We start from the raw sequence: 22,986 nt of genomic DNA, 5'->3' as shown, positions 1-22,986 counted from the left end.
ATTTTTTCAAATGCATAATCAGGGCGCATAAAATCGTGCAGCTTTCCCTGAATTCCACTAGAATGGGAGCATCTGAATGCCATCTTTGTACATTTACTAGCTCATTAGTCATAACGGCGTGTTCAAAAGCAATTAACTTGACCCCACAGTGGCTCTAGTACTTGGGTTCAAGAAATGTCAAATAGGGAAGAGTTTAGCTTATGTGTTGCCATCTAGCTCTGCTCAAAAGAAGGAAATGCAGACCAACCTGCCATATCAACCAAGGAAGCCATCTTGCAACCAGGCCAGAGAGAATCTGATGATACTCCTCATGGCAAACTCACATGGCAAAAAGGTGTGTGGGCCAAAGCTAAAACAGGGTGAGGCCAAAGAAAGAAAGAAAGAAAGAAAGCCCTTTCCAAGGCTAAACTAGAAGTTTAGAGGGCAACCTAAATTAACTCCCTAAATTAACTTGAAGGGCAATCCTAATTAGCGTGGGGTCTCCATTTATTTATTTTTATGATTAAAAAGAATTGAAAACAAATTGACAATAAATGAAACTCAAACTGAAAATTAACTTGTAGATAATTCAAACTCCAACACCACCCAGTGTTTACTTTTTTTTTTTTTACTACATCCTAGGTCAGGAATTCTGCTCCGGCAGGAAGGTAAACGGCGTTTCCATGCGCTGCTCTGGTTCGCCAGAAGCAGCTTAGTAATGCTAGCTACATGACCCGGAAGCTGTACGCCGGCTCCCTCGGCCAATAACGTGATATGAGCGCCGCAACCCCAGAGTTGGTCACGACTGGACCTAATGGTCAGGGGTCCCTTTACCTTTTAGGTCAGGAATTAGTAAGATGTGTAAGATGTTCACTTTGGCCACAGACAGTCCTGAAGACTTTTAAAGTTGGTTAGTGATTTGGAGCTGCGAAAAGGATGTGGGGAGATCACTACTTCCAATTTGGTCCCAAGGCTGGCCATGTTCATATGTTAATTTCTGATCCTCTCAAATGATTTCCATGTATTCCTATAAAAATTCCCAGAAGCACACTGAGCTCTTCTGCTGAACTCTGTTACCCTCGCAAGCCCCCTATGCTGCTATCCTCAATGCTACATCTGACTTTTCTTAGAACAGCACAACTACTGCTGGTAAATATGGCAGGGGGCTGGGGGTCAAGATATGGGCCCCACCTCGACTATAAAGCAACTTATGTCGTAAAAAGGCTGAATAGCTTCACCACCGTCTCACTACAATGCTGATTTTTTTTTTCTATTTTACTTGAATGAGAAGAGTGTAACACCCAGACATTACAGGACTATTGGCATGAGCCTAAGCACACTAAGTGTGTAAAGCTGTTTTTACACAGCCCTTCACTTCACTCACGGCGCAGCCTGAGAAAAAGAAATGTGTACTCATTAATGTTTGATAGCAAAACCACCGGGATCTGTAGCAAAGCCATCTGATCTCTTTTATTGGAGATCTCAGTAAATAAGGACCACCTCAGGCCGCTCTATGAACAGGAAACGCATGCCAACCACATGGTAAGTGGTTGTGGTTAACGTTTAAAAGCCTGCCTGGAAGCCCTGCCCTACCATATGAAAGCCCTGTAGCCTAATCCAGTATAATCTGATGAGACAGCAGTGAGAAAAATCAACTCTGCACACACTCAGGAGCACTCCATTCTTCACTATTTCTTCTTAAGTAGTAGGACTCAGCCCTCCAAACGCTGAAAACAATTGCTGCACTTGAACTGATTAATTGTAAAGTATTTTAATTCTCATTACCCATGTGCAACCTTCAGATCCTTTAGATGTAAGTTATGGATTAAGAGAAAAACACGAAGATTTTTATTTCAGAGCCTTATGAAGAATAAACAGCTTTCACCTCTTACCAAAACAAACACCAACCATAAGTGTGAGGACATAAAGAGAGAAAAGTGGAATTCTTTAACCGCGGCCCAAGTGTCATAGAAGAGCCAACTGAAACGCTATTGCAAATTTAAGATTCCAATCAGGAATTAAAGCAGATACGGGTAGATCTCTAACCTGGAGGGGTGCAGGCATCAGCTGGAGACTGTACAAATGTGGACCGTCTTTTTGTTGGCATGGGCAGGGCCATCTTCTGTTCCTTGTGTTTTGCCAATGCAGCTTGAACTGCCTCCGTATGGATGTCTGCAGATGGGGGTGGAAATCAGTGAGTACATCAGAAATCTGCATGGTAGAAGACGACGTCAAAGCCACCTATTGGGCTATCCTTCTGTAGCTGTGTAAGAAATGCCGGGCATCCAGCCACTTGGGCAAGGTTAGGTGTAATGGAACTGGGCATACTTACAAATCCCACAAAATTGGCCTAAACTGCATCTCTCTCTCTCTCTCTCTCTCTCTCTCTCTCTCTCTCTCTCTCTCTCTCATATACACACACTGCTACACACCTATTTTAACTTGCTTTCTGCTTACTTCGTAAGTGTTGCTAGAAAAATGAAACTTGTGCCATTAATAAAGATAGTGCAACTCGTACAGCACATTGGCAACAAATATTCACACAGTTGTTCGGAAATAATTTTACACCATTTATCAAATATGTGAGAAAGAGACAATTACTTACAAAGTGCCATGAAAACTTACAAACTACCTAAAATAAAGTGAACTTGCAATATCAGATTTTATGCAGTTCTTACAAATTCCTGACTCCCCAAAACTAAAGAGCTCAACAACTTTGTCCAGATTTTCACTTTTGGGAATATGGCAACCCTATAATATAATGAATAGATACAATACATTTTCAAAGGTGCAATTAACATTCTTTCCCCCCGCCCAAAGTGTTTATTTGCAAACCAGAATTGCAGAAAAGAGGAGATTGATTAAAACCAAAAGAGCACAGTCCAAATATGGGACATGAAATCCCAACTGATTACCAATTAAAGTTTTTCTGCCTTCATTCATCCTCACCCATGTCAAGGTCTAGGAAACTTGACTGAGCCATGCCCAAACATTCTAGGGAGTGAGGACCACTTCTAAACAGGGTGCCTGCTATAAGTGAAACTAACCATGAACACCCCTGTATGAAACATGCACATAAAATGCCGCAAGTAGAAAGTTTCTTTAAATTCAGAACCCTGAACGTCTGGGGTTGTTTTCTAACCACATTACAGGGGAACAGCACCAGAACTGCCAGTTGTGGAGAAATTACTTTACTACAAAGGTCCTTCAGTGGGGATATCATTGAGAAAAGTGTATGTTTTTATAGCTGCCTCTTTTTAAATCCAAGCCATGCTAGACAACCAGCTTTCTCTGTACTACAGAGATATAAGAGCCCCAGAATATGGTTCAACATAGGATCCGTATCCTTTAATTCAGTGAAAACCCCCAATGTAAACTGTATAGCAAAACACCCACCCAGGGGACATGCCAGTACAGATTTGAGTTCCTCTTTTCTTACCAGTCTTAAAGTGTGTTTATTTGTCTGTGTGTGTGTGTGTGTGTGTGGTAGAGTTTTGGAACCCTACACAAAAGCATCGCAACTTTGCTATTGGGAAGAAGAGGAGGAAAGTTCACCAATTTGCACAAAGCTAAAATAGTAAGTATGGCTGACAAGCCACATAGCCCATAGACCCCCAAATCATATCCCATGCAAATTGTTGGGCTCTATCCACACACCCACATATAGCTACAGCTGTATGAATGTCTGGAAGATTTCCTCCTAAAACCTGTTAGTCAATTCTGCCCTCAATAGAATTTTTCCTAACAGCATTTGAACATATCTGATGCTTTGGTCTCAAAGGCCTGGTACAGCTTTGTGAGTTCAGCAGCAGCAGCAGCAGCAGCAGCAGCAGCAGCCTGCTCATGTTTGAACACTGTGCTCCAGAAGGGCCATTTCAGCAAGCCGACAGGGACCAGGGGAATTAGCCTGAAGGAGATTAGGCAAAAAGAAAAAGAGTTCATGCTGTAAATGCCAACTACTGAACATGACTCATCTGGACAGGCACAGTAGTTCAATGCTACAGATGAAACAAACGCCACATGATTCATATACTTCAGGAACGACTTCTTTTTCAGGAGCACAATAAGAGGGAACAAATGGTGGTGAGAAGGTTATTTTACCAAGAAAGGCAGGAAAACACTTGTATGCTGAGAGGATTTAGCTGAGCAGGGCTGAAAACAAATCTCCGGATTGGCTGGTGACTTTGGAGTGGTGGTGCACAAATTGGACAAAGGCAGAAAAGCAAATTATGATTCAGGACTCAAGAGTTTAACAATGTTAAACTCCATGAGGGTGGAGCAAGGACATCATCAAAAGCTACCTGCAAGGCACAGAACCGCAGATAACGCAAACAAGCTGAGGAACATAATACTAAAGCTAAGAAAATCATTCCTAATTTTTAATAATGCTCCCTAGTCAGACATGAGCCCCAAAGAGCCAGTATGGAGTAGTGGCTAGAGCGTTGGACTAGGACCTAGCAGATTGGGGTTCAAATCCAAAGCTCGCTGGGTGACCTTGCACCAGTCACAGCCTCTCACCTGACCTACCTCACAGGGTTGTTGTGCAGATTAAATCAGATGTGTGTGTGGGGGGGTGACCACCTATGCCACCTTGAGCTCTTTGGAGGAAAATGCAATCAATACATAAATGAACAGAATTTGGGCACTTCTCCCTGCTACCCAATACCCTCTCACTTGCTGATCCAGCCAATACATGAGATCATCTGAATCCAGAGCTGTGCTAGCGGTGGTGGTTTTAAGTACTGCTATGCAGGATCCTCTGCAGCACTTCCAAAATATAGACAGGAGAGGGAAATGGTTTGTGAGCTGAAAGCGAGTAGCAAATTCAAAGTGGTACCGCATCTTCTCCCTCTGCCTTAGCTAGCACTAAGAAGTAGAAATTTGGACATCAATGAGCCTAAAATCCTAGTTGCAAGATCTTGGCAAGATCTAATACCTGCTGGGTTTGGAGACTCATGGTAGCTGCAGATGCTCACAAGAAGCAGACAGAAGTCTGACTATTTCTCTCATCGCTAGGTGGATGTATGTATCCTTCATACCAAGATGCATGTCTGCAAGGAGCAACACATAACTTGCCACAGAGGATGGATGAATCTCCTCACTCTGCTTTCTCACAAGGAATGGAAACAGCAGAAAGAGGTGCTAAGAGACCCACTTTATGTGAACATCTCAAGTTGCCTTCAGTGGGCAGAGATGACATGTCGAACATGGAAACGTTTTGGATTGCACTGCATTTTGCAGGTTTCTGTCTGATAGGGTGAACCTTCGTTTTTGGTAGAAGATTGTCCCGAGGTCTTGGAAACAAAGGATGAACATCTACATCCAGCGAAACAGAGTTTGAGGTGTGGTAACTGATTCCAAAATGTGAAGAGACATACAGTGGTACCTCTGGTTACGTACTTAATTCGTTCCAGAGGTCCGTTCTTAACCTGAAACTGTTCTTAACCTGAAGCACCACTTTAGCTAGTGGGGCCTCCTGCTGCTGCCGTGCTGCCGGAGCACAATTTCTGTTCTCATCCTGAAGCAAAGTTCTTAACCCGAGGTACTATTCTGGGTTAGTGGAGTCTGTAACCTGAAGCATATGTAACCTGAAGCATATGTAACCCGAGGTACCACCCGAGGTATTTATATATAAAGACAGCATAAATAAAATTCTCATTTTATCCTCACAACCCTGTGAGATAGCTTGTGGTAAGATATAGTGAGTCGCATGGCTGCAGGGGGATTTTAACACGGGTAAACATATCTTCAGAAACCTAAAAGGCTGTCACATGGAGGATGGAGCAAGCTGGTTTTCTCCTGCTCTGGAGGCTAGGACCCAAATTGATGGATTCAAGTTACTAGAAGGGAGATTCTGATGGAACATCGGGAAGAATTTCCTGACAGTAAGAGATGTTTGATAGTGGAACAGACTTCCACAGGAGGTGACAGGCTTTCCTTCCTTGGAGGTTTTTAAGCAGAGGTTGGATGGCCATCTTTCATGTATTGCAGGGGGTTGGACTAGATGACCCTCGGGATACCCTTCAACTCTACAATTCTATTATTCCATTCCCATATCCGAATCCAACATGCTAGACACTGGCCTCTGGTAGTGAATGCTCTACTTAAAGATGTATTTTTAGAAAAGCATTTTAAAAGACTGAAAAAGAAGCATGACACGAAAGGCCTTTTCTCCCTTAAAATCTAAGACTCTAGTAAAGGTAGCTTGAAGGCTTGCCTCTGCAACAATGCTTGAAGTGGGCAACAGAGCAGAACTCAAATCCCAGCCAGAAGAAAGATGCAGCAAATTCTACAGGAAGGATTTGGAATGAAAATGCTAAACTCATAGCCCTAATGTATAAATCCTGGAGCTGCACTGAACTGTGTTTCACTTAGAGTAAACTCATATGAAATCAACAAAGCTAAGTTAGTGATCTCCAATAATTTTCATGGGTCTACTCAGAGGATGACTATCATTGGCTACAATCTCCCGATTTGATTAAAAAAAAAAATGTAAAAAACAACAACCCCTCAATGTTTCTCAGATGAATTTGTAGTAGCCTTACCAGATCGATAGCGTTCATCTCTAGCTCCCCCAGATCGTGCCCGATGATACTTGGATGAAGATGGTGCTGCTGCTGGAGTGGGTGTCTGATTTCGGGGTTCCTTTTGCAGACCTGGGTCGACCCCTGGGGAAATATTACCAAAAAAATACTACTTTATGAAAGAGTCAAAGAAAATAAATGGCTTCTTCTGACCAGCATTCAGGATCTGTACTGGCTGATTGCCCAGTAACGATATAGGTGCTTTTGCACGCAAATGAGAAATTGACAACGGGCAGAATTTTTTCCAGCAAAATCTTACACAATTGCATCAAGTTGTGGGATTTCCTTTACTGAGACTTTTAAGAAGGTAAAAAGGTAAAGGTAAAGGACCCCTGGATGGTTAAGTCCTGTCAAATGCGACTATGGGGTTGCAGTGCTCATCTTGCTTTCAGGCCGAGGGAGCCGGCGTTTGTCCACAGACAGCTTTCCAGGTCATGTGGACAGCATGACTAAACCGCTTCTGGTGCAACGGCACAGAAACGCTCCTTACCTTCCCGCCACAGCGGTACCTATTTATCTACTTGAACTGGTGTGCTTTCAAACTGCTAGGTTGGCAGGAGCTGGGACAGAGCAACGGGAACTCACCAAGTCACAGGGATTCAAACCTTTTAAGAACAGGCTACATGACCATCCACAAAAGATTCTTTGAATATTACAGAACAGGTAGAAAAAATCCCAGGAGTCTTGAATGCCTATATCCATACATATGTTATAGTGCTGTCTAAGCTTATAAAATATTCAACCAAGGGTCAACTTGCTAACTTAAAAATTAGTTGCCAACAGCAAGGAACATGCAACAGCATTCAGCCCTGGTCTAGAATAGCAAACAGCATCCAGCTCATGATGTCAATTTATCTGGTCCTTACACAGTACTTGTAGAGCATGCATAGGGTCCACAAGGTTTTGAGCAGAGGGAAGGATGAAGTGAGGGCAGAAATTGGAGCATGTGCTGACCAGATGCCTGCACATTTAAGCAACATTTGGAGATTCTTAACTCCCACCCCAATTACACTGCCCATGAAGGAACTAATAATTAAGTCATTATGCTTTTATCAGGAAAATGAACAGCAACTGACAGAGTGCAGTGCAGATGACGCACAACTAGGCACAAGCCTTTAGCATTCTGCAGGCTGAAACATAGGCAAAAAATGCATTCTCCTAGCAGCGCAGATAACAACATCTCCCAGCTGAGCAAGTAAGTGGCAGTTTATACCTCCTCTAGGAACAGCAAAGCTATCTCAGCTGCATTTCCCAGCCCTAAAAATCTATGAGGAGCAACCTGAATAACCTTGCAATGTTTTACCCCAGCACGACAGTCGTAGTTGCATATGCTTCCTCCTTCCTTATTCTTTAGGGAAAGGAGAGTATCAGAAGCCATCTGAGTTGGGGCAGAATGAGGAGGTTTGTGGAAAATATTTGCAGCTAGGTTCAGTTTATTCTTGTACGCACATTTATCAGCAAATGTATGCATGTAGATTCATGAACCCAGAAGGATGAGTGCAGTGGAAAAAAAGCATTGGGGGAGGAAAATATTACCCCTGGAACTTGTTACTCTACCCTTCCAAACGTGAGTCAAATAAGAAACTGATCAGAGTATGTCAATCTAATTCCTGATATTTCATACCCTCTAACATTTCTCTGATGAAAATTGGGACGTCCCATTCCATAATGATAATGTTACTATTTATACCCCACACACATCTTACTGGGTTGCCCCAGCTACTCTGGGCAGCTTCCAACATATATAAAAACATGTATAACGTTGTTGTTGTTTTTAAAAAAACCTTCCTTATACAGGTTTGCCTTCAGGCAGCTTGGAGGTTGGAAAACTCCATACCCTCCAACATTTCTCCAATGAAAATAGGAACATCCTAAGGAAAAGTGGGACATTCCAAGATCAAATCAGAAACCAGGATGGCTTTTCTAAATCAGGGACGTCTCTGGAAAATAGGGACACTTGGAGAGTCAGATATTTTTCAACCAAAGCCCTGAAGTCTTATAGGGATAATAAAAGCATTCAAGCACAATAAAGCAAACTACAGAAAGTTTATAAACACGGTGGTATAGGCTTGTTTGGATGTGGGAAGGGAAATGTGTTATTTTAAAAGTTGCTGACCTTTCTGAATGAACAATTGGAATCTGCTATTTTTACTAAGTAGGCCACAATAGAGAAATGGATTATTTCACAGAAGCTACCTGACTTGGAAATCATTTTTAAAAGATTGGCAGGAAGTGCTTGGAAAAATAAGTTGTTTACAATTTGGGAGACGAGGGCCTTAGAGTGGAAGTGGAGGCATTCACTAGTCAGGATGAGTGATATTATCCCCAGTTTAGCAATAAATTCATAGCTTAGATCAGCATTTTTCAAAGTTTCCACCTTCCGCACTGATTTGCCTGTCAAGGAATTGCATTATGAAGAATTCTGTAGCAAGTTCTAGGGTTTTGCTCACACAAGATACTGGCTGTGCTTCATGGTCAGAGTTGGACCAATATCCTAACTCAGCAGTTCTCAAATGGTGGACCAGGGGACATCTGTGGCTGGGTCTCCGTACCACAGCTTGCCCTATCTCTCCTCACTCACCCACCCTGCCCTTGCTAAGTCCCAGTAATTTTCAGTCCTCTCAAATAGGTCCTGGGAGATGGAAATTGGAGAATTCCTGTATTAATACACACAATAAACCATCTCCTAAAGATGCACACGTTACAGAAGAAAATTGGTAGGGAAAGGCAAACTTTGCCTGACACTGCACGCTCACATTAAGCAACTCTATATACAAGGACTCCATGATCACTGCAGATGGTGACAGCAGCCACGAAATTAAAAGACGCCTGCTTCTTGGGAGAAAAGCAATGACAAACCTAGACAGCATCTTAAAAAGCAGAGACATCACCTTGCCATCAAAGGTCCGTATAGTTAAAGCTATGGTTTTCCCAGTAGTGATGTATGGAAGTGAGAGCTAGACCATAAAGAAGGCTGATCGCCGAAGAATTGATGCTTTTGAATTATGGTGCTAGAGGAGACTCAAGAATCCCATGTTGGGAAAGATGGAGGGCACAAGGAGAAGGGGACGACAGAGGACGAGATGGTTGGACAGTGTTCTCGAAGCTACCAGCATGAGTTTGACCAAACTGCGGGAGGCAGTGGAAGACAGGAGTGCCTGGCATGCTCTGGTCCATGGGGTCACAAAGAGTAGGACACGACTACACGACTAAACAACAACAACAACAACAACATATACAAGGAACACAGTTTGAAGACCAATATAATGAGTTCAATATTCTCTGGTATGGCTAAATTCTTTATTGCTTAGGGTCAGGTTTGAAAAATCCAACTGCCTGGGTCACGTAAGTATCTGAAATTCAGTGCTGACTCCTAAAACATAACTTGCTGGCATCAATATAAAATTGATCACATACATAACAAATAACAGTTTCACAACTGAAGAAAATAGCTGCAAACCACAAGATTCCTGCCCCCCTTCAATGAACAGCCCCCAATGACAGTCTATCCAATGAAAACTAGGCTACATTTAGGAGAGTTTGCCATTTAAAAAAAAAATCATTAAATGTGTTTGGGTGGTTTTGGATGAAGAGGTGAACTGTCTCTGAGGAGAAAGTAAGCCTTTACCACTAATACATGGAATCAAACATTTATAGAATTTCATAAATTTCTAATCTTTAAAGCAGTCCCTGAAGAATGAGAGAAGCAGAAAGGGCGGGAGTGGGAATACTTAGAAAAAGTTGTGTGAAATAAAATAAGCAAATCTGAACCAAAGTTAACCCAATTCTGCAACAAGGAAAACCTAGCCCTGTAACTTGTAAAAAAAATATATGCTTATGTTTATAATTTAATTCATTTTATAATTTAATTCATTTCATTTGAATCTTACCTTTCTCCCACCAAGGAAGTTGGCACCACACCAGGAATTTCTAGCCATTCTCCCATCTAGTGGTCCCTCAACAGACACACTTAGCTTCAGCCAAGGTACTGCATTGCAAGCCTTCAGCTCTTGCCCCAGGACATGTTTTTATTACTTTGCATAATCAACTGCATGTTTTTTTTCTATTCTGCATATTTTATTCTGCTTCTACGTGCCACACAAAAGCACAAGAGCCTATACGGTGCTTTGAAGATACAACTTTTGACCACAAGAAAACACACCTGAATAAAGTGTGATTTCAGGAGGCACTGGTTCAATAATTTCAAGCCAACTACAAAATATTAAGGACTATAAACTTGCTTTGTTTTCTAAATACAAGCTTCAACTTCTAAGAAAGCTGATTTCTACATTATGTGCTTTGTCTGTACTTGCACAAGATTGTGGTATACACTAAGCCCTACCTGTATATTCACTCTTCACTTGGTATGCAATTTTCATGTTAAACATACAATGCTCACTCTAACATACCCACATAATTATTTAAGGCCCATCAGTCCATGAACCTAGCACCGTTAATTATAGTTTTCTTCTACTGTCGTTTCAGCTGCTAATTAGCAGTCACACTGGGTATCAGCTCAGTGTTGCATGAAAAGCAGAGGAATTATAAGAAGAGATCAAACTGCTTTTTTGTAGATAAATAACAAGGTTCTAAAATTAGCTGGAAATCCCCAAAGAATAAAATATACTTATTTGTAGCATTGCTGGGGAAAGCTCACCGATGAGCAAGAATGGGAAAATTACAGAGACTATTGAAGCCTGGGGGAGCAGAAAGATTCATAAGTGTTTCTTCCATTTTTTTTTTCTTTCTTGTTTTTCTCTTCTTCTTTTCTGTTCATTGCAATGGGATGAATGTAACATGATAGAGGGATTTTGTGCCAAACATTCAGAGCTGTGACGAACCGACAACTGAAGATGCTGAACGTTCTTTATTGGCTAGCCAAATGGGATGTCCAATGTTTGGTAGCAAATAAATGTAGGGGCTATAGGTAGGGACCTCTTACAAACAGGCAAAATACTACAGGCAAATACAGACAAAGATACAGACATAGTGTGTGTGTGTGTGTGTGTGTGTGTGTGTGTGTGATAGAGAGAGAGAGAGAGAGAGAGAGAGAGAGAGAGAGAGAGAGGGTGTTTACATTTCAACTGTCATTTCTTTCATGGCTTTGGTTCCCAATTTTCACAAGTTTACAAAAAAAAAAAAAAAGTTCTGTAAGAACAGCATGCTTGCCATGTTGATCCCAGAGGGTGAGACTAACAGAGAAGTAAAACATACTGTCATTCATTCAAATGGGCCCAGACATGGATTTTTTTCTACAAAAAATGATGCATCTTTACAATAACATTCAGGTTTGCAGAGGATTACAAAATAATGGAGAACAGTCAGAAATACACTTCATACCCACGGCTCCACTTTCAATCCTAGACATTTTTCTCTTGGGATAACCCACAACATTAAAAAATGACTTCAAAGTAAAGTAAATGAAGTACCGTATTTTTCGCACCATAGGACGCACTTTTCCCGTCTTAAAAACTAAGGGGAAAAGTCTGTGCGTCCTATGGAACGAATGCAGGGGGGAGGCAGGCAGGAAAACCCCCTATAGCCCCACACAGGCTTCGCGCGGCTCTTGCGGGCTTTTCCCCAGGAGGGAGAAGGGACTGACGCGGCCAGTCAGCCCCTTCTCCCTCCTCTAGAAAAGCCTTGCGCAACCTCTCCAGCCGGGGGGAGGCTGCGCAAGGCTAAAGAGGAAGCCAGGGCAGCGGGCGCGATCCATCCCCGCTCGATGGCCTGGCTTCCTCTTTAGCCTTGCGTGCCTCTCCAGCTGCGGGAGGCTGCGCAAGGCTAAAAGAGTGGCAGGTAGGGGGGTACCTACCTAGACACTGAAGCCACATGTCTCTCCGATGAAAATTAGGAGTGGGCATTGTGTGAAGTGGCTGTGGATCTCCTGCCGCAGAAGTGTAGGACTGTATAGAGTTGGGAGGGCCACCCGAGGGTCATCTAGCCCAGCCCCCTCACAATGTAGGAATCACAGCTAAAGAACGCCAGGCAGATGGTCCCCCAACCGCTGCTTAAAAGCCTCCAGTGGTGGAGACCCCCAGCACCTTCCGAGGTCACAGAACTGCAGGGTTGGAAGGGAACCCCCGGAGTCATCTAGTCCAGCCCTGGTGGACAGTGGGCGCGATCCATCCCGTTGTGCAAGGCTAAAGATGCTGTGCAAGGCTAAAGAGGAGGCCAAGGCAGCGAGCAGGATGGATCGTGCTCGCTGCCTTGTCTTCTTCTTTAGCCGCGCTGGAGAGGTTTAGCTCCTGGCTGGAGAGGTTGCGCGGCTATGGATCCCGCTCGCTGTCTTGGCTTCTTTGCCCCCGCAGCCCCGAGAAGCTCTGCGCGCAGCCTGTCCGTTGCTCTTTGGGGCTGGGGGGGGGATAATATTTTTTCCCTTGATTTCCCCCTCTAAAAACTAGGTGCGTCCTGTGGTCCGGTGCGTCCAATAGAGCGAAAAAGACGGTAATGGGGGAAGTACCTGGGGAAAAGAGACAACTACCTTTCTTGAAGCACTTATAATATGTGTCCCATACACAAGGTATTAAGACTTTTAATACGTATACTCAAAAGATTTCCAGAATAGTTGCTTATCCCACTCCAGTATTTATCTCGGAAGAAACTCTATTCAACAATTGTTTTAGTGTATTCTAGAGAGAATGCAACCAATGGATTTATATCAGCACTAATAAAGGGAGCAGTTACAAACCATAGCACTTACTTCCACAAAGGGTTGCATAGCTTACCTTGGATAACCATATGAGATATAAGTGAGAGTAAAAGAGCAAAAAAGTATTTTAGAATGCTTTAATAAAAGTCCTGCAGCTAATGGTACAACTATAAAGTAGCCTAAGCCATGCCTTGGGGAGAGGTTTGTGTAGTCCAAATTCAAAATCATTTAAGAGTTTAGATTCAAGAACAGAATTGCAATTAAATAGTTTGGGACATGTCTTGCCTCAAACTGCTTATTCTGGAAAATCAAAAATGTATTGAGGGCTGCTCAACCCAGACCTCAGATGGCCTCTTCCAGTAGTTTCAGGTACATATTGAAAAGCACAAAGAGAGAGAAACTGAGATTCAATTGTATATCTGTAAGCCCTGAAATTGGTAACAGAAAATCGATTAGCCAGCTCAAAGAATTCTTTTTCTTTTTCTTGGCAGGGATCTCCCTGAATCTTTAGACTATTTCCACCCCCACCCTTATACAGGACTATCTTCAAAATTCTGTTAGGTAGAGCTGGGAAGTCAACTTGGACCAACTCATGCCAGTAAACATTTAAGTACTATACTTGTAAAACAGTGGGGTCAACAATGTCATGGCAGAAATACAATACTGAAAGATTTTAAAAATTAACTATGGTCAGCTCAAGGGCACCTTATACACATTTTTGCCCGCAAAACTGCGGGGGATACTTGATCTCTGCTGGAAATGTCAAATTAAATAAGCATTAACAGCTTCTACAATCCACATAGCAATAACTTCTTTCCAGAAGAGTTTACGCAGTTTGTTTAATGCTAAGAAACCCAAATATTGACTGTAACAATCTTTGGACTAATACCAAGCAAAGGTAATAGGCCACTTTAAAAACAAACAAACTGAAAATAGAGTGCCTAGCAGAGCCTATCGAAGGGCTCCAATCCAGCACACATGTATCTGGGAGTAAGTTCCACTTGAGTTTACAAGCGCTTGCTTCAGAGGGTTGCACTGTATCCTACTTTGGCACTGAAGGTAACCCATTCAAATGCACCCTATTCCCACTCGCAATTTGCCACCTTTTAAAAAAGGTATCCAGAGACAGAGAAGTGAGAGCTGGACCATAAAGAAGGCTGATCGCCGAAGAATTGATGCTTTTGAATTATGGTGCTGGAGGAGACTCTTGAGAGTCCCATGGACTGTAAAAAGATCAAACCTATCCATTCTGAAGGAAATCAGCCCTGAGTGCTCACTGGAAGGACAGATCGTGAAGCTGAGGCTCCAATACTTTGGCCACCTGATGAGAAGAGAAGACTCCCTGGAAAAGACCCTGATGTTGGGAAAGATGGAGGGCACAAGGAGAAGGGGACAACAGAGGACGACAGAGGACGAGATGGTTGGACAATGTTCTCGAAGCTGTGAACATGAGTTTGAAACTGCGGGAGGCAGTGGAATACAGGAGTGCCTGGCGTGCTCTGGTCCATGGGGTCACGAAGAGTCGGACACGACTAAACGACTAAACAACAACAACAACAACAACAACAACATCCAGAGACAGCTGCCAGCCTACAAGCAAAGTGTTCTTGAATGCGAGTGAGCTGCAGGGCAACCAGGTTTCTCTATTTTGGTACCCAAAGCAGCACTAAGCAAGCACTATATCAGAGTTCACATAGGAGAATATAATTCTTTCCCCAAATGCAAGACTGATTTTCACGTACTCTTAGGTACAATTTCAATGCAGTGCTGTCACCCACTGACATTCCCCACACCATGGTTAGCTGCCATTCAACTCACATGCAGTACAGAGCCCTCCACAAGAAAATTAGCCAAGGTTATCCACACATTCAGTGGTAGCCAAGGACTCTTGAATAGCTAAATGCTTTCACAATCCCAAGTTCACACATTATTAAGACACAAACTATAATTGTAATGGAAAGAAACAAATTATGAACCCAGGTTTCAAGCGTGGTTCATTTAATGTGGCATGTGAACCAAACCGTTGTTTTAGAGCAACAAAAGCTGAGTCATTTGGTTTTCAAAACTGTCAAGAAACCAACAATATAGGTATTGCTTGCTGCCTTCGGGAGTCAAAGCCTAGCAAATTTGGCATCAGCAAACCAGGGGAGTGGGGTGGAATTAAGTGCACAAACTACGAGTTATCAGCTATACACTACTGAGGAGGGGAGGGTACCATTACCTTGTCATTGACTAGGAAACTGGTCACAAAATGTGTCCATATTCGAACGGTCTCATGTTTTGGGGACGGCAAAGTGGGAGGGCTCAACCTCTAAACAGGAAAATACAGTGGTACCTCGGGTTAAGTACTTAATTTGTTCCGGAGGTCCGTTCTTAACCTGAAACTGTTCTTAACCTGAAGCACCACTTTAGCTAATGGGGCCTCCTGCTGCCGCTGTGCCGCCAGAGCACGATTTCTGTTCTCATCCTGAAGCAAAGTTCTTAATCTGAGGTATTATTTCTGGGTTAGCGGAGTCTGTAACCTGAAGCGTATGTAACCCGAGGTACCACTGTAAAACAATGAAATACTTTTTACGATGCTTGGTTACTGAGCATAGAAAGACTCTGACTTGTCATGAACTGTGTGCACTAGGCAACAGGTACTTCTCACACCTGCACAACCTTATTCCACACAACAACATTCCAAAGGGCAACCGATACACTACCTGGAGGAAATAATCTCATTACTTTCCAATGGCAAATACTGCAGCTTGAATATAGGGGAAATGCAGTATTTTATATTGGGGAAAAGGAATTTAAGCCCCGCACAACAAATGACCCAATCCTGCACATTTATGGGGCAATTAAAAACAATCTGGCAGGACCTGGAGACAGGGGTGCCAACTTGAATAAAATATTGCCAGGGGGGAGGGAATAAGCCCTGCCTTGCATAATCAATCACAAGATGTGGCACATGCATACCATTTGAATGGCAATGCCCATGAACTTTGGGAGTCCATGGTCCCCTCAAATATTTTACTGGAGGCGGGAGAGACTTCAGCCCCTAGGAATTGACTCCTATGCTTGGATATGACTGCTTTCCTAACTGGAGTTTTCTATAGAATTAAAGATACAAACTTTAAACAAAAACAACAACAACAACAAAAATATAAGCTGTCCAATATATGCCTTTTGGAGCAAACCCAATCCAGAACTACAGGGGAACAAAGAAAGCAGCAATTATACTGCAATGAAGTGGGGAGGAGAGGGAGCTGAACTTCCTGTAGGAAATCTGTATGACATGACATTTATGCTGACTAAAATAAAAGCAGCTGACACCTTGTCTGTATTTTGGCAGGGTTACCAGGTTAGCTATTTACTTGTCTGCTGCCTCCTCTCTACTCCACCCTGAACCCCAGGATCATGACTGTGTCTGGGCTTGCTAGAAACGAGTCAGTTCACTTTTTTTAAAGGAACTTTGGCATGCCATTTGTCATACCCAATCTGTGCACCATAATTGTGTGTGAAACATGTCAAGTAAGGTGTGTGGGCAGCCTTGCCACTAACACACTGCAATGACTCCCCTATTATATAAATGGACATGAAGGAATAAATTCCATCTCTGTGCAGTGCCCGGTTTGCTTTAGCTGGCTGGCAAATGATGATGATGTTTATGAATATCACTCATTCCTTTGGTTGCTCTTACACTACAGCACAGCTATTTAAAAGCAGTAGCTAGGGATGCTTCATTAATGGCAAATGGACACCCTCTATCCACTCCTGGCACGGGGCAAAGTAAAGGTTGATTCACCCTGTGGTAAATGTCACATACCGTATTTTTTGCTCCATAAGACGCACTTTTCCCCTCCTAAAAAGTAAGGGGAAATGTGTGTGCGTCTTATGGAGCGAATGCAAGCGGGAGGCTCTGCTCAGCACTCCCTTTAAAGAGCTGCGTGGAACGGCTGCCCTTCTCCCTCCTTGGGAAAAAGCCCCCAAAAGCTCTTTAAAGGGAGCGCGGCTCTTGGGGGAGCCTTCATCCCGCTGCCCGGGAGAGGCTGCGCGCGGCTATCCCATAAGCCAGGACAGCAAGCGGGATCGCTGCGCAGTGATCCTGCTTGCTGCCCTGACTTCTGGCTTAGCCGCGTGAAGCCTCTTGAGGGCAGGGAGAGCCCTCAGCCCTGAAGAGGCTTCGCGCAACTATCCCAGAAGCCAGAAGAGCAAGAGGCTATGCCAGAAACCAGATCCCTCTTGCTGTTCTGGCTTCTGGGATTCAGAATATTTTTTTTCTTGTTTTCCTCCTCCAAAAACAAGGTGGGTCTTATGGTCTGGTGCATCTTATAGAGCGAAAAATACGGCAATAAAGATGTGAGAACCTATTCCAATTTTGAGATTAATACTGATTTATTATTATTATTATTATTATTATTATTATTATTATTAAACATCACCTTAAATTTAGGAGGATTCATAAAGTGAGGAAGGATTTAAGACTGAGGGTTGGCATGTGTACTGCTTCAGTAGCATTGAAACAATTGTACCCAATAGTTCCAATTGCCACCACGCAGCAACAGTACAGGAAGAAGTCTGTCATTACCTCTGGATAGGTAAAGGTAAAAGGTAAAGGACCCCTGGATGGTTAAGTTCAGTAAAAGGCGACTATGGGGTTGCGGTGCTCAGCTCACTTTCAGGCCAAGGGAGCTGGCATTTGTCCACAGACATATTTCCGGGTCATGTGGCCAGCATGACTAAACCGCTTCTGGAGCAACGGACCACTGTGGCGGAAACCAGAACGAACAGAAACTCCGTTTACCTTCCTGCCACAGTGGTACCTATTTCTCTACTTGCACTGGTGTGCTAAATTGGCAAGAGCTGGGACACAGCAGTGGGAGCTCACCCTGTCACGGGGGTTTGAACCACTGATCGGGAAGCCCAAGAGGCTCAGTGGTTTAGACCAAAGTGCCAACTGCATTCCTACCTCTGGATAAGGTGTATATTAACAGCAGTGAGGAGACCAGGATCTATTGGAAACGCTGGGTGATTTGCCGTAGATCAATAAGGAGACTTCCATATTGTTTAACAACAGCAACAACAAAGCCTTCCCCCCACCTCCCCACCTAAATTAGACAGATGAAATGAAGAAGCCTAACCAGAAGTGGACATTGTGTGTGTGAAAGGACTGTGAGGTAAGTTTCATTCTGGAACTGAAAACCAATTAGGCTTAGAACATCCTCTGAAGGTTAATTCTAAGTGTTTATCTTTTGCATATGGCTCTGGATGGTAGATCTTGGTGTTCTAGTGGTAAAAAAACCAAAGCAGAGCCAACAAACCTGAAGTCTGTCCTTCCCTGCTCTGTTATACTTGCTCACAAACCTAAGGGTAGACTTTTGAGCAAAAGCCACAATAGCGGAGCTAAAGACCTAGGTGACATGCAAAACTGTACTTTTGTGCCTGCATTTATGCATAATGCAAGATTGGGTGGGAATTCTATTCAACCACCTGGATGCTTTGCATAGAATAATTTGCCCATATGGTAAGCCAAAGAGCAAACATGAAAAACACAGAGGATGACCAATCAAAAATACAGAATTAATATCCCCTGCTTATGCGTTAAATGTAGAAATTGCTACCTGCGCTATTTTACAAAGCTTCACCATTCTTGGCCTTCTCCTGAAGCTGGGTGGTTTTACTCCTCTCCTCAAATTTATGCCAGTGTGTACTGAATGCCAAAAAGATCAATGGCAGGAAATTGGCAAGAATCAATGCAAGCATTTGGCTGCCTAGTTTAATTAATAAAGCAAAGGAATATGATATACAACCTTACCCTTGCCCTAATTTCTTCTAGTTTTCCAGAAGGACAATGTGGTTTATTTGTTTATTTATATAACTTGATGTCAGAGCTGCCTCCAGGTCCCAGCTCACAGAGGACCAACGCCAGGCTGTCGTTATATACAAAAGTCTTTATTGAGGTTTAGTTTCCATTTCAAAGCCGCAGCGCGCAGCTCTACGTCTTAAAGCCTAGACCGGCGAAGTCCCGTCTGAGTCTCCGCCCCTTCCACACCAGTTTAAGACTCTCGCCTTGCTCCACCTCTTCCTAAGTTCCTTTCTCCTCTGGGCCCTCCTGCCCGCTAGGGTTTCATCCTTTCTGGACTCCTCTGACGCTGACCCTGATGATTCTTCCCCCTCCTTCCGGCGGGCTTTAGGACCTGGTTCCCTATCCGGGCTAACTCCTGTGCCGCTCGCCTGTACATTTGAACTTGGCGCGCGCGCCCAGCCTGCAACTTTCCTCTTGACCGTTCCCTCGCTCTCCGATGGAGGCGTGGCCACCCCTGACTCCTCTTCTCTCGCTGGTGGTGAATATGTGGGCTCTGATACCTGGGACTCCTCCCCCCCACTACGCTCTGGTGGTGAAGCTGGTCCTGATTTCCAACTGCTGCTCTGGGAGTCCCCGCTGGCCCCTTGTTTCTGGGGTGTCCCCCTTGGGTCCCCCCTTGCCCTGCCCATCGGCGCCCCCTTCTGTGAATCTTCCGATTCGCTGGAGAGGCTCACGGAATCTATTGGATGGCCCATAACTGTGATTCTTTGGGCGATGTACAAAGAAATGTTAAAGCAGGATGAAATCTACATCATTATCAGCCAAGATCCAAAAAAACCCACAATGATAACGCTACTCCGTTGGCACTGGACACCAATAAAACTTCAACTGAGCACTCCTCAGTGCTGGAGCAGATGTAATTCATCAGGCATTTTTGTTCATAAGTGGTGGGATTGCAAACCAAAAGACCTATTCTGAAAGGATATATTCACCACACTCACACTGATTACTAATCATCATCTGGAGTTGGACCCTAATCTAGCTTTTTTTGTCACTGGCTAAAACATTTCTGTACCCTTACATACAAAAACTCTGATAATGCTCCTATTGTCAGCCACCAGGGCAGAAATATACTGCTTTATCCAAGAGCTCTCCAAGCGGTGTACAAATAACATTGTAAATAAAACACAGCTAAAATCCACAAACCAATTAAAAACAAATGTACATAAAACCATCATCATTAAAAACAAATCAATAAAACTTTTTTTAAAAAATAGAGGCCACTCAATTATTTGGGTAAGCTTGCTGAAACAAAAAAAAGCCTTTGACAGGCGTCTAAGATAATAATAACAAGAATGAAGATAACATGATCACTATCAGTACCTGAGTACCTAAACAACTCATGAAGATGATACCAGCAAATTTTGTTAACCACATGCCATTAATTAAGCAAATAAGATGAAATTTTCTAGGACATGATCTACTTCTATCAAGTGCTGAGTAAGCTGCCCATATCTTCACCTTTTAAGGAGAGTGCACTGATTCAGGCCACTAGGACTGATCAGCATGTCTATCTCTAAATATCTCAATTTTGGCTCCGATTTTCAATTATTTGCCTAAAGGTAAGCACAGGGCTGGACCAAGACATTTTAGCACAGGAGGCGAATCACAAAATGTCCCTCCCCATACACACACCAGCCAGAGAAGAAGGGGTGAGTGAAGGTCTACATTGGGAACAGGAAAGGGAGAATCAAATCAGCTTTACCTGATGGTTGAAATGGGAATCAAAGGCTGTTGCAAGGGGGGAAGGGGACCTGCTCTGAACTATGCCAAGTGGGTGAGGAGCTGAGAAGACAGTTGGCTGTAGCAGTTTATTTCCTGGGGTAAAATCCTAAAAAAGTTCAACAACTTTGGTCGGCCCTTCACTTCATCAAATCTGGCCCTCTTTGAAAAAAGTTTGGACACCACTGCCTGAGACAGTCACCTCATATTGCCCAATGGGTGGGCCAGCCCTGGGTAGGAGGATGTGTTGATCTGTTGCGAATCACTCTGTTGTGATTAAAGTTAGTAGAGTCACACAGTCAGGTTAAGCAAGGAGCTGACATGCGAAGCAAGGAGCCACACGTGAAGGATTCTGCTTCCTGGTAGCAGACAAAAGTTGTGCTCAACTTTCGCATCCCTTTCAACATGAGGATTTGGGAGGCTGCTTTTTGCCTGGTGTTTCTCAGTGCAAGGATAACCTCCAAGGGAGTGGGGAGGAGAGAATGTGCACACCCTTGTGTGGAAATCATGCAAGCATTTATTATGCCAGGATAACAGAAAGATGCTGGTTTCTCCCCCACCAGCCGGAGCTTCCCTATATTCCGCATGTCTTAGTAGTGTGGAAAACTACAAGTTCAAATCAAGGATAGAGGAAGGAAGACATTTTGCCTCAACCCCCATGTGAGTTGCTCTTCCTTTACAGCAAGCAGCACATTCAAAAGCTGTGTGCTTCCTCAACAGTTTCTTCAAAGTTCTAAGCACAATTAAACATCTCACTTCCAAGAAGCGATTTGTTTTTTTCCTATTCCAGCCTGGAAGCAAGGCCATTCATTTTCACTGGCAGCTAACACACCTGGACGGGAATGAGACTCACTGATGGCTGGCTCTTTGTCCCTTCTATAACAAAAAGCAGCCAAGCAAGATTTTGAGATTAGGGGAGGAGGCAGGCTGCATAATATTTACAGTAAATCAAGCACTGCTGTACTGCTCCCTGACAAAGCAAACAGGAGTCAGCTAAGCCTGGCAGATGTTAGGTGGCTGTATTTAGAATTCCCTTTAGAATAACCCTGTTGGATCTTCAGTTTCTGCTGGATTCTGCTATTCTGCTAGTACGCGGTAGCAGTAGTTTTGCTGGGGGTTTTATGAGCTGCTGCTGAAGGTTTAACTGCCATTAGTTTTTAGCTGCATCTCCCCTTTAGTACATGGAAAGGCATCTCATAAATAAAATGGCTGACAATTGGGGGGGGGGGTTGGGGGGGGGAAACTGGCAGAACTGTTCCTTTATTAGGCCTCAGTGACAAACAGTCAACAATGTGCTCATTCATAATCAGTAACAAAGCCAGAGAGGCAGATGTGAAAGGAAATGCGTATGGATGTTATAGGTAGATCCATGCTTGTTGGCAATTTTGAGTTTAGTAGCAATTTAAAACACACACACACACACACACACACACACACACACACACCTGTATGAGATATGGACATTTATTTAAAATTCCTAGAAGCCAGCACCACAGTTAGGCTCTCAAGCCTCTACATGCTGGTCTTGCATCTTATAGAAGAAGAAAGATGGAGTTTGAAAGCAGACATATGAGGCATCATGAGGCCTGTACAGTGATCACAACACTGTAGTCTGAAGGTGCAGAACTACACATATGGCAGTTCCTGTAATTCAGGGCAGATTGCACTCGACATTTCTTATTTCAAATCCATGCCTGAACATGTATTTCATGCAGTACAAAAAGTGGGGTGTATAAGAAGCAGCCTTTGTCTTTTTCATCTACATTGAATAGTGATGTTTTTATCCAGTGCAAACCAGTTGTGCTTTGTAAGAATGTACAATATGGGTTAACCGTTAAGGGAAATGATTCCACTAAAGTATGTCTAAATAAGTAGTCTAGTGGCTGAAAAGTATTATTATAAGCTACTATCATAAAACAGTCCCTGTTGTCCAAAGAGTGTTAAAAAAAAAAAAAAGTATATTGGGGAATAAGCATGCAGAAGATAACACAATTGCCTAGTGATGTAGACCAACTTCTTTGGGGGGTGGCTGAAATTATGGTGTATTTTTTATAAAAAAAAATCAATGGCATTGACCTACTTATTGATCCGCCTGCATTTGAGAAAGGTGATAAGAAGACAGGGCTTGCTATGGGCTCTCCTTTTCAGCAAGGCGAAATGGGGGGAGAGGGGAGAGCAAAAAGAAAAGGTAAATGAACAGA

The 22,986-nt window shown here is 43.3% G+C and overlaps 1 protein-coding gene across 4 annotated transcripts in view; it reads right to left on the bottom strand.

Moving 5' to 3' along the window:
• Nucleotides 1–22,986, bottom strand: part of DIP2B (disco interacting protein 2 homolog B) — a 185,073-nt gene that overhangs the window by 62,355 nt on the left and 99,732 nt on the right. For all 4 annotated transcript variants that reach the window (XM_079966337.1, XM_079966338.1, XM_079966340.1 and 1 more), the window contains exons 3-4: nt 6,525–6,647; nt 2,026–2,151 (exon numbers count right to left, since the gene is read on the bottom strand). In XM_079966337.1, coding sequence (XP_079822463.1) covers nt 2,026–2,151; nt 6,525–6,647 — 249 coding nt within the window. The remainder of the gene's footprint in view (nt 1–2,025; nt 2,152–6,524; nt 6,648–22,986) is intronic.

The sequence above is a fragment of the Podarcis cretensis genome (genome assembly GCF_951804945.1).
Source record: "Podarcis cretensis genome assembly, chromosome: 2".
NCBI lineage: Eukaryota > Metazoa > Chordata > Lepidosauria > Squamata > Lacertidae > Podarcis > Podarcis cretensis.
Note: the sequence above shows the minus strand (reverse complement) of the source record. Positions and strands in the feature narration are given on the sequence as shown.